Raw genomic sequence first — 15,186 nt, 5'->3', positions numbered from 1 at the left:
TCTGAGCACACGGTCCTCTATCAGAGAATCCTTCTACCCAGAGACATGACCATTTTCAAAAAGCGCTTCTACAGATTTGTTCTCTGCAATAAATGCTGATTCAACTAAACCTTTGGGCCAGTATCCGTTTGCCCTTGCCTCTCTCATGAATATCACCCCTGCCAATCTGCTCAGCCTCAGCTACAGATGCTTCCTCAATATGACACAGATTTTTCTTGTCTGTGGATGACTGACTAGCTATTGAGAGGAGGGACTTGAAGTCTTATCCTGTGGAATGTCACCTGTTTCAAAACCCTAGTTTAAAGGTCTGGCACAAACCATACTTTGTTGGCTTGGGTGAAATGGCAGATTAGGTTTCCATGGAAGTGGAAGTAGCTCATAAAAGCAGTGCACACAAATGGGATGGTGGAAGAGCATATGAGCACAGGACAGCCAGAAATGCCAAATCAGCTTGTGTGGAATCGCATTGACTCACATCCATCCCAGGCCCACTTTTTTTTTATTGTCAAGAGCAGGGATATTGTCATTTTTCACTTATGCTGTTCTAAAAGGGGGGGCGGGGAGGCCAAATGCAGCTCATCAAGCTTATCAGGCCCTCAGGATTCCCTCCAGAATCACGCCCTCACTTGTCCTGCTCCACAGCCTCCTAAGCTGCACTTGCATGACAGCAAATGCGTCACTGAACCATGACAATGTCTCCTGAAGGGGACACCTGAAGGCAGCCCTGTATAGGGAAGCTTCTTAAGGTTTAATGTTTTACTATGTCTTTATATATTCTGGAAGCCACCAAGAGTGGCTGGGGCAACCCAGTCAGATGGGCGGGGTACAAATAAATTATTATCATCCTGCATGCCTGGAGTGTAAGTGTTTGAACTTTTGCATGGCTGGAATGTAGCCTACTGTGCAAAGGTGAGGAGTCACACAACTGATGCTCCACCCACTTTTACTTTTGGCCCCGCCCACCATTGGCCTGCGGTCCCTGTAAGGGCCCATGAGGGAGTGCAGCCCTTGGGCTGAAAAGTGTCCCCCCCCCTGCTGTAAAGCTTTGTGTTTGTTGGCAATCATTTGAATGGATTCTTCATCCAAGCAAAGGACCCATAAAGTCGAGCTGTGATTGTACATTTCACAGTAACTTTCTCTCGCTGCTTTCACATTCCCTGATCCCCACAGGGAGACTGTGTTCTAACGTGGCCTCATGCCTTATCTTCCCTCAGTCAGTTCCTCCCTTCAGCAATATGTCACACTTATCTCCACTTTTGGTTTGCCAGGTCAATATTTACCCAACAATCTCACTTGTGCGTGTATTACACATCGTTGGTCAAAGTTTCATTCGCTCCCCTTCAACAGCACTGAAGATCACCAAGTTGATTTATATTACTATCCAAAGAGTGAAGCCACCCAAAAGGGATCCCAGTGAATTCAGCATCAGTTACTGTGTGGGAGCAGGAGAAGAAGAGAAGAACCTGGTGTCTTCCAAATGTGGATGGACTACAGATCTCATCATCTCCAAGCATTGCCCAGGCTGGCTGATGGGAACTGGAATCCAACATCTTCCGAAGATTCACATGTTTTCCAAGTCAGCTCTGCACCATCCAAGATCCAGCAAATCCAGCAATCAGAAGCACTGAATTAGAATATGATTTCCACACACAAAGGTTTTGCTTTACTGCAGATGTACCGCAGTTGGGATGATATCCCCATCTACGCATGGTGTGGCTTATTAGGCTGAAAATAGGGATCTCATTTTAGTTACAGGTGAACACCTAGTTGAGAAATATGAAGATCATGTACTGCAGAGAACAACTTATTACTTAATATGGGACTCCTGGCTGAACAGGCGTGAGAAAACTTAAACACAGATAATAAATGCCCTGCATGGTGCATTAATCTTGTTGTAAAGTAATTATGTTTTGTGTATTAACTTGGGAAATATGTAGAGTAAAACAACAACATCTCCTTCTCTTATTACATATTATTAATCACTTCTAACTGATAACAGCACTATGCAGCAATTTAGTTATGTATTACATATCTGAATACGCAATGTATGTATTATCTACCAGGTCCCGATCCACACAGGTGCTTCCTTTTCTCTCAAACAGCCTCACAGGCAGCCAGCCAGGTACTTTGGCTGAAGCTCCTGTCTCACTCACTGTCCCCCTCTGCTCCCAAGGCCTGTGCAAGCCCAGAGTCCCCCATGCAAGGCACACAGTCCATTAACTCTCTATTGACACTAAGTAGGTTTCAGGACAGTCAATATCTAGACGGGAACTCCCATGTTTTATTATGTTTTTATAGTCTACTGGAAGCTGCCCAGAGTGGTTGGGGAAACCCAGACAGATGGATGGGGTGGTTATTATTATTATTATTATTATTATTATTATTATTATTATTATTATCATCGTCGTCGTCGTCGTCGTCACCATCCTGAGCTCCATCGTAGAAGAAAGATGGGCTACAAATTAATTATACAAGTAAATTAATATCTCTCTCTCTCTGTGTGTGTGTGTGTGTGTTTGTGTGTGTGTGTGTGTGTGTGTGTGTGTGTGTGTGTGAGAGAGAGAGAGAGAGAGAGAGAGAGAGAGAGAGAGAGAGAGAGAGAGAGAGGTGTGTCCCATTACAATTTACCAACTCAGGCGCCAAAATGTCTGAACTGGCCATGGAGCAAGTTTTGTCCTGTAATAGGATTTCTGCTTTTCAGAGCTAAGGGAACATCAATTTGTCAAACATAGGGCACAGTGCTTATGACAGCAACTGACACACCCTCCCTTATACCGCAAACAACTCGTCAGCAGAAGCTTAACCCCCCAAAAGTATTACAGAACCTCTGGGTGTCTGCCACTGGCATGGCTGCCAAATAAGGACTTCTAGGTAGACGGGACTTGATGACGGGGCTGGAGGATGATTTTAGATCCCAAGGCATTAGTCCTGTCCAGAGCTGACAAATCATGTCAAGCTCCCAGGCACAAGCACCAGTCATTTCAATGCTGCTGCTGCTGCCGCTATTCACAGCCCTCCTAACTTTTTGTTCAAGACACTGTAAAAATCAGCTATCAGCTACTCAGAGAAGTTGTCAATATTTCCAAAATATTAGTGCAATGGCAAAAGCAATTATTCCATAAACATTGGGCCTCAAGAAGCCATGCCGCTGGAATATTTTTTTATTTAGGGGCTGAGTGGCAAAAGAGGATGCTTTGATTCCTCTTTCTGCTGCTTTATAGGACATCAGAAAAGCCCTGAATTAGCTGGATCAGGCCCAAGAGAATCCATCTAACCCCACAGGACTCAAGTCTGAAACATGTGAAGGGCACCAGGTTGACAAAGGCTGCTGCTGAAATGGAACGAGAATCAAATCTTTATTGTTGTTTCTTGCTTTAGACATTTTTAGATAACTTGTTGTAAAAAATCCTATTATTGGAAAGAAATTAAATATGGCTCATGCACCTTCCAAATCAAATTAAGGCAATCATCTCTCCTGGCTAGCCCTCTGCTTTGTCGGGGAGTGCACACTTTTATTTAATTAAGTTTATTGTGCTTAAATGAGCAGATTCTACAACAGTTTAATTGACAACCACCACCCTGGGTGCTTTTAGCAGAAAACTCAGAAGCAAAAAAGCAAACAATTAAGCCATTTCATTTTTGATAGGCTGATTCACTTGGCTGAATCAGATGCTGACAGACATCTCAGCAAGATTACAAGTTGAAAGGCCACTTCCTGCCACAGCTTCAGCAGGGATATCCTGTGCAGAATACATGGCTGAGAGGATGAAGCTTAGAGGGACCAGGATCTGATCTAAGGCTGGCCTGGAACATGAAGCTGCCACAGGCAGAGAAGCATCAGAACAACTCCTGCCTCCTGCCCAAGATCTCAGGGCTCACTTGCCCAGAGTAGTAGCAGTAGCAGCAGCAGCAGCAGCAGTAGTGGTAGTAGTAGTAATAATACAGAATCAATGACAGAGAAGCTGCTTCTGTGAGCTGGCATCTTGGCCATCCGTCAGCCCTAGTTAAACCCAGTGGCCACAGGGTCACATCCACATCTGTTCTCTTGGTTGCACAAACCACAGGATTTCAACCTTTTGGAGTCCACGGTTCGCTTGACCAACTACATTTTTTCTGCAGCACTCCTGTGGGGCTCAGGAGCCCAGTTATGTCACCCATTTTTGAACACCCTCCCTTGTGGAGAGTCATCTCTCCCATCCCCTCTCCTTGGGAGTTATCCCAGCAGCCACTGCTGCTGCCCCCCTCCCCAAGAGAGGTGCCTTCTCACACTGCCCCACAGGGGCCTGGCAGAGGATGCCCCCATCCTTAGTGGCCCGACGGTGACTGGCCCAAGGTGAATGTGAAGCCAGCACCTTATTCACCTTGGGAGGCAGCAGTGACAGCAGCGGGCACTGCTGGGTCTGCATGGCGGAAGGGCTCCCCTTTGGCACCAGGCACTCAGCTCCCAGGCAGGCCTCGCACACAGCAAGCACAAGAAAGGCCAGTGCAGCACCCGCTTGCCTGCCTGGCCTCCCACTTGTCTGTCCATTCCCAACAGCAAGGGCTGGTGGACTGACTTGCTTGCCTCCCTCACCCGCTCACTTGCTTCCTCCAAGCCCACCTCAGCTCCTGGAAACCAGCACCCCCTGGTATCATTCGCCTGGGGATCTTGTAGCCAGGGCTGCTGCAAGAAACAGTCGCACAAGCGAGAGGCATCAGAGGAGAGAGGAAAGGAAAGCGGGACCAGTGGCGTAGCGTGGGGGGTGCAGGGGGTGCCGGCCGCACTGGGCGCAACATCTGGGGGTTAGGGAAATCCACGGGTTAGGGGGCGCAAATCCACGGGTTAGGGGGCACAAATCCATGGGTTAGGGGGCACAAATTACTTGCCTTGCCCCAGGTGCTGATAACCCACACTACGCCACTGAGAGGGACAGAGGCCAGTGTTGACTGTGGCACCCCGACCATCATTCAAGGCACCCCAGGGTTCCACGGCACACTGGTTTAAAACCACTGGCATAGAGCTATAAACATCTCCACCCACACCAGAGCAGTGTCAATTTGTTTTTAAAGTAATCTTCTTGCAGCGGTGTCTTGGGGGAGACAGGGGAAAATAACTGAAGGCCACATCAGCCCCCCACCCCAAAGTGAGGTATCAGCATCCTTAGTGAGGAGCCATGTCACGTCTATACAGTAGCCAACACATAACTGGCCTTAAGTAAATCTTAAATAAGCAGCATGGGAAAGGAAAGCTGCAGCCCCTCCCTTCCTGCAAGTGGCGGCAGATCAGTGGGGTAGCAGTTTAGTTCTGCCTGTAGAACAACAAGATGCAGCGGGTTTTTATAATCCCTGACAACTGTTTTACCAAAAACCTGTTTTGTTCCGTGCAAGTGATGCATATTCTGAAGGTATCTTGACATAAGTCTCCTTAACCACCAGACACACCTGTCAGCACCTTGAATAGTTTCAGATGCAGAGTGAAGAGGCTGTGACCTGACAACAACGTAAAACAATCTTGTTTACAGAACTGAAAGTATGAATGAAGCAAGCGACTGCTTGCCTCGGTCACGCCCTGTACCCTCACAGCGCGTCTCAAGGTGGGCCTTTGTGACTGGGTCCCCGCGCATCGGGAGAGGAAACATGGGGCTAGTTCACACAGGCATTCCCTACTGCTTGACGCCAAAGTTATATCACAGGTTGTGAATGAGAGATGGGAAACCAAAGAGCCAGAATTCCAGTCCCCTCAAATGTAGTTGATTCGGTGGGGTGCATTCCCACAGGTGAGATATCAAGCGATACCTCTTGTCCCACAGAGTTTGCTTGTTGGGACCCAAAGATTCTTAAATTATGACTAATTTACTCTACGTTTATGCATTCATATTCTGCCATGCTCAAGTCTACTTCAGAAGATAAAGCCACCACAAACCTTGATGAAATATGTCTGACTGTGGCTTCAGAGAAAAGCTAGGCAGACTAAAATCAGTTTATCCATCCTGACTTTTTAAACAGGTAAGCAGGAGTGAACGGGAGCTTCCACACACCTGGCTCCATACAGATAACAGGCAGTGGGTCCCTGATGCAGAATAGGACTGCAGCAGGGGGCAAAGGGTTGAAGCCCCCTCCCCTTCACACCATGGTCCCAACCCAATTTGTTCTCTCTCTCTCTCTCTCTCTCTCTCTCTCTCTCTCTCTCTCTCACTCACACACACACACACACACACAGCCTCCATGTGACTAAAGTAACATATTCTTTGGCCCTCATGCATAAACCAACTGGTGTTTAACCAGAAATTGAAATGGAGTATAAACGGTACACCTCTATGCAATGTATTTTACTGACACTGCCACAAACTTTGTCTAATGTTAGAACAGCACAGTTTGCATCTGTTTGTGAACATTCCATGACATCTCAGCAGTGCAGCCAATGGCTAAGGGAGCTCGCATGTGACATTTGCACAGGAGTAGGAAAAATTCAGGCTTACCTTCCTAGCTCTTCGCCAATTTCATAAATGTCCTCTACTTTCTGTTGTTTAAACACAGACATGCCTGGACTCCTCATTGATGTACGCTGGTTAATTTAGCTGGGAAATGAAATAGAAACAGTCAGAGAACAGCTCTGTATACGTACTGTGGTCAAAGATTGCTAACTACAATTTCTAAGAAAAGAATGATTGTGCACCACATTGCTCTCAGTGCCCCCCCCAAATATTTCCAGTCAAAAAGATGTTGCAACATATAACCAGAATCAAAGCACAGTATCATATACCAGTTAATTAAAATGCCTTTTACATACACACACACACACACACACAGAGAGAGAGAGAGAGAGAGAGAGAGAGAGAGAGAGAGAGAGTTTTCTAGATCTTGTGTAAAAAAAAAGGTAAACAACCCCTGACAGTTAAGTCCAGTCATGAACGACTCTGGGGTTGTGGCGCTCATCTTGCTTTACTGGCTGAGGGAGCCGGAGTTTGTCCGCAGATAGTTTTTCCGGGTCATGTGGCCAACATGACTAAGCCGCTTCTGGCGAACCAGAGCAGCGCACGGAAACGCCGTTTACCTTCCCGCCGGAGCGGTACCTATTTATCTACTTGCACTGCATACTTTCGAACTGCTAGGTTGGCAGAAGCAGGGACAGAGCAACGGGAGCTCACACCATTGCGGGGTTTCAAACCGCCAACCTTCCGATCGGCAAGCCTTAGGCTCAGTGGTTTAGACCACAGCGCCGTTGTAGCTCAGTTAGACAGAGTTCATGATCTATCAGCTGTTCATTCCTAGGTTGTTTCATTTCAGTAGTTAAAGATCTCAGGGTTTAGAGGAAAGGCTGGGCTGGGCCTTCCTTGCACCTTGAGGGTGTACAATTGAGTGGCTTATATGGTTGCATGCCATCCCAAACTCTGAGCAGGGGTTCTGGGCACTTACCCGGGGTTCCTGTTTCCTTTTGGAAGGAGGCACCACAGAGACTGTAGTGTCTTTATGATATAGGGTTTGTTTTCACATATACACAACCTGAGCCTACAATGGAGGGGCTCACAGCATCAAGCCCCCAAAACGGTCCTGCTTCTCGCACAGCCCCAGCTTTGGATTCCAGCAGAAATCTGGCTCTCTGTCTGACTTTGCAGCCAGCAGCTTTTGCATACGGCTTCCAGCTCACATAACTCCGCTCTGAACTCTGACCTTTTGTCTTTCTAACTGGCCAGAGAGGGAAGCCCACCCATTTGTCCTCTGGCACAGAGCCACTCCCTTTGTTCCCTTAAGGACTCATATTTAGCAGACCATTACCAGGCAGGGCTGGCTATTCCAGCAACTGAATCCATGCTGGATCCAGGCATCCAGCCTCACCCCTCTTCCCCACCCCAGCTCACAACAAGATCATTCTTATGAAATAAATAAATAAATTGCAGCCGCAGTTCCTTTTGCAGAAATACTCTAAGGACCACATCATGTTTAGATGGATAGAGCAGCAGGAAAGTGCCCCCACTTTTGCAAGGCATTGTTCTGCAACAGATGCTGCTGCCACCAACACACCTGAGGACTTGGCTTCCTCATTAGGGAAAGGTGTGGATCTTTAAAAGTTGGGGGCCGGGCAGAGAACGCCTCTGAAAGAATGTACCACATCATCCTGGAAAGGAATATATGTTTTTTAAAAAAAAACAAGAGAGTGGTTTATAAGCCTCCTGGGAAGTTGGCTGATTGCTCTGTTGACTCACTTCTCTAGGGCTTTTTGGAGGAGAATGAAAGGATTCCCGTTTGTCATATTTGCATAAACCTCACACATAACAATGCTTAGCATTTATATAATGTGTCTTGGTTTTTTGAGTCAGATTATTCCACTTCTGTGCCAATTTTGGGTTGCAAGAATACACAAAGGCAGGAGTTGTTTGTGATGGGCTGTCGCACCACCGTGGAGCTCCCTCCTCTTAGGGTCACTCCAAAGACTTGTCTAATCAGCTGGGCTTCTGGGGGCTGGGGGAAGGCTTCTCACTGGGGGGGGGGGAGTTTTCGCATGTCTGGATTAAAATTTTGATATGCATTTTCATATTGTGACCCACCACAAGTTCCAGGAATTGAAGAAGTCTAAATAAAAATAAACTAAGGATTGTATCCAGCATTAGTCATAACTGAAACTGAAATTATTAATCAACATGGTTAAGTTAGGTCCATTAATTTTAACCAATTCAACCTGAGTAGAACATAGCTGGGTTCTGTGCACCTTTTGGATCACTGCAATTTGCAATGCAACCATCATGAGAACTAGGAACTTAACTAAAACAAGGGTCTCATTTTTCCGAGAAAAGCACAAGTAGCCAGGGAATATGGAACACACAAAACACGAAGTCTTAGGTTCCCAATCCATAATCTATAAAGTGGCCATTTGCCCAACTTCGGAGAGGACAGTCCTCTATTTGAAAGGCTGTCAATGAACAGTTCTCTGTTTGAAAGGGTTTTACATAAGGAAGGCAGGGAAAGCCTTGAAGTGGCCCCTCCTTGGACAGCAGACTAAGTAGGTCCCTAATGCCTAATGTCTTCTCCACGAGGGTGAGATGGGTTGTATGTCTATTTTAAATTATAGCAAGTACCGTATTTTTCGCTCTATAGGATGCACTGGACTATAGGAGGGGGAGAATGGGGGGGAATCTCCCCCTCTCTGCTCAGCACCCCTTCAGCGAAGCAGCAGGCGAAACGGAGCCCCTTCCATTTCTCCTCCCGCTTCGCTGAAGGGGCACTGCGCAGCTTTCCCTCTCTGCTGAAGCCGGGAGAGTCTTGCTCTCCCGGCTTCAGCAAAAGGAACCCAAAGCCTTCGGAGAGCAGCGCGAGTTCCCGCTGTGCTCCAAAGGCTTCAGGTGGCTATCCCTGAAGCCTGGAGAGCGAGAGGGGTCGGTGCGCACCGACCCCTCTCGCTCTCCAGGCTTCAGCGAAAGCAACGCGAAGCCTCCGGAGTGTGGAGGGAGCACTCCCTCTGCGCTTCAGAGGTTTCGCGTTGCTATCGCTGAAGCCAAGGAGCCTGCATTCACTCCATAGGATGCACACACATTTCCCCTTAATTTTTGGAGGGGGAAAAGTGTGTCCTATAGAGCGAAAAATACCGTATTTCTAAATTCGCATACACACATATAAATTAACATATGCAAATTTATGCAGTGATGCATTTCCCCATTTTTGGCCACACGTAAATCTATTCAGCAGTATTTTTCAAAGCTGATGAGGCTCAGTTCCAGGAAGAGAGCGCCATCAGCTCAGGCACTGTTCAAATCCACTTCCTTTCTCAAGGACTTTATAATCTAATATCTAACCCTTGATATAGCTATGCTTCCCTTGGCTATAAAAAAACAACTGCGAACATTCTTTATGGCTCTCTCTCTCCACATAATCCTCCCCAACAGAATATTGAAGATTTTAGCCAGGATCTGCTCTCATTCACCTGACACCCCCAAAACAGTTCAGATTGGACAAAGTAAGTTTCTAAGGCTGCAACCCTATGCCAAGTTACCTGGGAGTGAGCCCAACTGGATTCAATGGAATGTATTTCTGAATAGGCCTATATAGTATTGCATGGGATTCATTGCATAGGATTGCATTGTAAGAAAGTGCAACGATGCTTTGCTTTTGACTCCTTTGGAATCAAATTTCTCATGGGAGATATGAATTTGCTTAAAGGGAATTATTTACAGTAGGAATAGGAAATTATGACCCTTATATCTATATCTCAAAAAATATCAGACACAGAAATTGAAAAGAGCAATATATTTTAGTGCAGGCATGTCCAACAGGTAGATCGTGATCTACCGGTAGATCACTGGACACCTGTGGTAGATCACTGACTCCCCCCAAAAAAGCTCAACAAGATTGCCCTGCACCCCTAAAAAACAGGGCTTTCCTTCTCCCTAAATAAAGCTCAACATTGCCAGTTTTTAGGTCTGTGAGTAGATCGCAGTCTCTTGTTTTAGTGGACTGACAATACAAAATCTTCCAGTCGCAGAGGGTTATTTATACAAGATATCTTCAACCTTTTCAGGACCCATGTTTAACCCAAACATGCATTGAGGGACCCATTTCTTAAGCATTTACCATATATTTGCATGGTGGTAGCGCTCCTGTTGCAACCCACCTTGGATCAGGCTGTGACCCACTAGTTGAAGACCGATTTATACCACCTAATGGGAATAAATCCGGGACCTAATGGGAAAATGGGAGTAGTTTCATAGCCCAGTCTTACCCAATCTAACACCCTCCAGATGCTTTGGAGTGGACTAAACTCCCATTAGCCCCAGTCAGTCAATGTGGGAGTCTATGGGAGTTTTATTCCCAAACATTGTGAAGGCTGTACCCACTTTATAAAACTATTTTAAGGATTATGGTCTGAGATGCAGAAGGTCACATCTGCCCATAAATGAAGACGTTAGCTTTGGAAGCACAATCCTATACATCTCTTCGCAGAAGTAAGCTCCACTGAATTCAGCGGGGATTATTTCCATGTACAGAACTGCAGCTGAAAATGTTTTTTTCAGAATTTTCAAAATGTTTTGTCAGAGCTGGGTGAGATTCTGGCAGCTAGGACAACAAGGAGTCCTGTGGCACCTGAAAAACTAACACTGATTACAGCAGAAGCTTTTGTGGACCCCATTTTGTCAAACAAAGTGGGCTCAAGTCCAGGAAAGTTTGTGCCATGGTAGAATTATGTGGTTTTAGCCAAAAACAAGTAACCACATAAGCTAAATGGGTCAAATTGGGTCGATTTAACTAAAGCTAAATGGTGGACTGCTCCATGCCTCGACAATTATGATTTGAGAAATGCCTTAGGGAGAGCCTCAAAAGACTCTAAAGTAAACGAGGCTGGAGTACTTCTTTACCAAATGGCTATTCGCTTAAACCTAGTACCCCTGAATGGTTGCTGCCCTCCTGATATACCGGGGGAGTATACCCACCTAGGCATAAAATCAAACAGTGTAAGCTAAATGGGAGGGAATTGCATCCCCAATAAATGTTTATTTAATTTCTAATACTTGTTAAGTCTCCCCTCTGCAAGAATATTCAGAGTTGCATACAGTAAGGCATTGAACATATCTGTTGAAAATAAAAATAATACGTTTTCAAACAACAATAAACTATCAATTATTATTATTATTTAATATAAACTTTCCCCATTACATGTGGCTATCTCTTTCTCATTCTCTCTCTCTTATTAAAAATGTATTTTACTAAGATTTAGGTGTTTATTAAGATAAACATCAGGTATTTAAAAAAAGGTAAAGGGTCCCTGACAGTTAAATCCAGTCACAGATGACTCTGGGGTTGCAGCGCTCATCTCGCTTTACAGGCCGAGGGAGCCGGCATTTGTCCACAGACAGTTTTTCTGGGTCATGTGGCCAGCATGACTAAGCTGCTTCTGGCAAACCAGAGCAGCGCACGGAAACGCCGTTTACCTTCCCACCAGAGCGGTACCTATTTATCTACTTGCACTTTGACGTTATTTTGCTTTTGAACTGCTAGGTTGGCAGGAGCTGGGACCAAGCAATGGGAGCTCATTCCATCTCGGGGATTTGAACCGCTGACCTTCTGATTGGCAAGCCCAAGAGGCTCAGTGGTTTAGACCACAGCGCCACCCACATTCCAGGTATACATACATTCAAAGAATATTTAATCTAGAGAATCATCACACCTTCAGCAACATAATTACTGCATCTACCAAAACACATCTGGCTTTCTGGTGCCTTTCACCCAGCAATTTTAGGGCCTTTCACAACTGTGTTGTGTTCATCAAACTGGAAGGCAAGCAGAAGACCCAGGGAGTAAAATTTAAGTTACTTCCCCTTTTGCCCACTGGTTCCTAAAAATGTTGTGTTCAGTAGTTATTTTGCGAGTGTGCCCCTCAAAGCAGGGTGGCATTGCCGAGCCAAGCTCCCCACTGTCGGCCAGGCAAGTGGCACACTGCAGCTTGAGTGGCCGGGGGTCGTTCTGACAGTGCACTGCATGGTGCAACGTGCCCCATATGTGCACCAGCAAGGAAAGCTTTGCCAATGCCCCCCACAGCAGCCATTTTCTACCTGGCGCCCACAGCACTCTCTGAAACTCACTAACTGGTCCAAAAATGATCAATTATGGGATGCTGGGAACCATGTCCTCAGATGTGGGTGGCCAGGTTGGGTAGGAAGAGAAAACACCCATCATGGAGCTGATAGGATCGCCTAAGAAGGCTTGGGAAGGCTGCCCATCTGCGCGTTCTTCAGTAAACTCTTCAGCACCGTCACATAAATCCTTTAGTAATCATGCAAACATTGAGGAGATCACTGCAAGTCAAGGCACAATGAAATTAATTAAGGCTTCACATACTATGAGGTCACTCCAGGTAAGCAAAGAGGTGCAAAGGCAAGTACTTGATTGCAAGCGAGGAACTCTATCCTGCTGCATCACCATGTGAAACTTCTAGCCCCAGTTAAGTCCAGCAAAAGATATTGCTTCGTATAGGAACACAAGGAAGCTGCTTTATACCATGCAGGGCCATTGGTCCATCAAGTCCAGCATGATCTGTTTTGAGGGTGCTTCCAAATTGAAGGGATCAGCCCTCAGGCATACACATTTTCTGAAGCGTCTACGCATTGTTGGCATCAAAATGCCATCCCATTTCCCCATTCAACACCACTGCTTTTAATATGGATTGGAGATTCCAGGGACTTTTTATACAAGCTGAGCCTAAGCAGCTGTTGAAAAGTAATGTCACTCCAAAAGCAACAATAACCCTTACATTTGTTGAAAAAGACAAGCATCTCATTCTCTAGTCAGATTTGCACCAAAAAAACTCTCTCCTTCAGCAAGTCAGAACGAACGGAATGAATTAAGTACTTAACCCGAGGTACCACTGTATCTTCTCTTGTTTCTTGTACCTGCTTTGATCATTAATTTTTAGCTTGTTTCTTTTTTAAAAGAAGGTATTGAGGTTGTTATTTTGTATTTTATACTTTGTATTTTGGCTCATTGGTCAGCTGGCTGTAATCAACACAGGACTGATAATAAAAGTGAGCAAAAAAAGCCTATCAAGGAAAAAATTACATTTTGCCTAACAAGGAGACTCTGCTGTGGCTTAGTTTCATCTTGAGATCTCTCACTGCACTGTTGTATTTATAAAACCATTTTAACACCAGCATATCATAAAATATAAAGATGGTATAATATGTCAAAACATAAAACACAATTTTAAATATAAAGATACAGATAATCGCTAAGATGACTGGCCAGTTAAAAATAAAAATTAAACAGCTGCAAAAGTCCTGTCCACATAAGGACTTCAACAGACACTTGGAAGGCCAAAGGGAGGCTTGTGTCTGTGACAAGTCTCTGCTGGAGGACAGTTCCACACAGCATAGGACTGGCAACACTAAGCCCCCAACTTCTAGCTGAATTCGGGCAGACATCTGAGGCATGGGGAACAACAACGCTCCTCTGGATGATCTCAGATGATCAGGCTTGGATATAAGGGTGGTCCTTAGGGCATCCTGGACCAAAGTTGTTCAGGGCTCTGTATTTCAGCGCAAGAGCCTTGAACCAGGCACCGCCTACCGCCAGGTGGAGCTTCTGGATCAGGTCCAGGGGTGGTCATACACAGACCACATTGAAGTCATCCAGTCTCAAGGTTACCACTGCATGAACTACATTGGCTAAGCCATCCTGATCCAGATATGGCTATAGCTAGCATTCTTGGAGACATGTATCAAGGTCGATTCCACTGAAGTTCACATAACACCACTTTATGGCAGAGTGTCCTTTATTGCCAAAGCATTTTCAAGTGGCCCTAGTTTTCAAGCATTCCCACTCCCAGATTCCTGTATGCAGGCTACGTATCTGCTTTTGCAGTCACACCTCTTTCTAAAGAACATTTGCTGTGCTCAGCATCAATCTCACAACAGGTACGCTTGGGCCAGGGCCAAGTATGCTTGGGTCAGTCAACTTGAGTCAGGGACATCAGCTGCTGCCCCCTATTAAATGCCTCAGAATGTTATCTTACACAAGTTCCCAGCCCTCAAGATTACATATCAAAAACTGGAAATTTGATTTCCCTGTCTACTATTTTTTTAAAGTTTATATCCCAGTCTTTGACTAAAACAAAGAGCAGCTTACCAGCAGAAAACAAACAGTGTTACAACAGCATCTGCAGCGTTAAAACTACAGATCTGAAACAGTTACTGATGGCAGTGCCAAAATTGTGGAATACCCTTGCTGAGGAGATTCATAATTTAAAATGGCAGCAAAACAAAATATTAAACTCCTGTATGAATCAAAATGTTTTCCCACAACAAACACTCTGTGAGGTGAGTGGGGCTGAGAGACTTCAGAGAAGCGTGACTGGCCCAAGGTCACCCAGCAGATGCATGTGGAGGAGCAGGGAAGCAAACCCGGTTCACCAGATTACGAATCTACCGCTCTTAACCACTACACCACACTGGCTCTGCACAGGCCAGCTACCACCAAAAGCCCTTCCACTGTGCACAGAGCTGTAGTGCTGGGGAAATGCAGAGCAAGGATGCTCTGGTGAAAAACGAGGCTTTTGAGCATTGATTGTAGCAGCTCAGCATAAGGGAGACCAGAGAATCTAGTGGGGCTGCATTTTAGATTCTCTAGGGCAGAGGGCACCGTTATGGAGAACTCCTACGTTTCAAAACTTACCACAAATACTTGCCACCCATAATGGAGAGAAAAAGAAAAAGGTAAACTCTGGGT

The 15,186-nt window shown here is 45.6% G+C and overlaps 1 protein-coding gene across 2 annotated transcripts in view; it reads right to left on the bottom strand.

The window, feature by feature from the left end:
* Positions 1 to 6,562, bottom strand: part of DAPK2 (death associated protein kinase 2) — a 46,817-nt gene extending 40,255 nt beyond the window's left edge. For both annotated transcript variants that reach the window (XM_081887735.1, XM_081887734.1), the window contains exon 1: positions 6,459 to 6,562. In XM_081887735.1, the coding sequence (XP_081743861.1) occupies positions 6,459 to 6,535 (77 nt within the window). In that variant the 5' untranslated portion in view covers positions 6,536 to 6,562. The remainder of the gene's footprint in view (positions 1 to 6,458) is intronic.
* Between the last annotated feature and the right edge of the window lie 8,624 nt (positions 6,563 to 15,186).

The sequence above is a fragment of the Podarcis melisellensis genome (assembly GCF_964234715.1).
Source record: "Podarcis melisellensis genome assembly, chromosome: 14".
Lineage (NCBI taxonomy): Eukaryota > Metazoa > Chordata > Lepidosauria > Squamata > Lacertidae > Podarcis > Podarcis melisellensis.
This window is presented reverse-complemented; position numbering and strand designations above follow the sequence as displayed.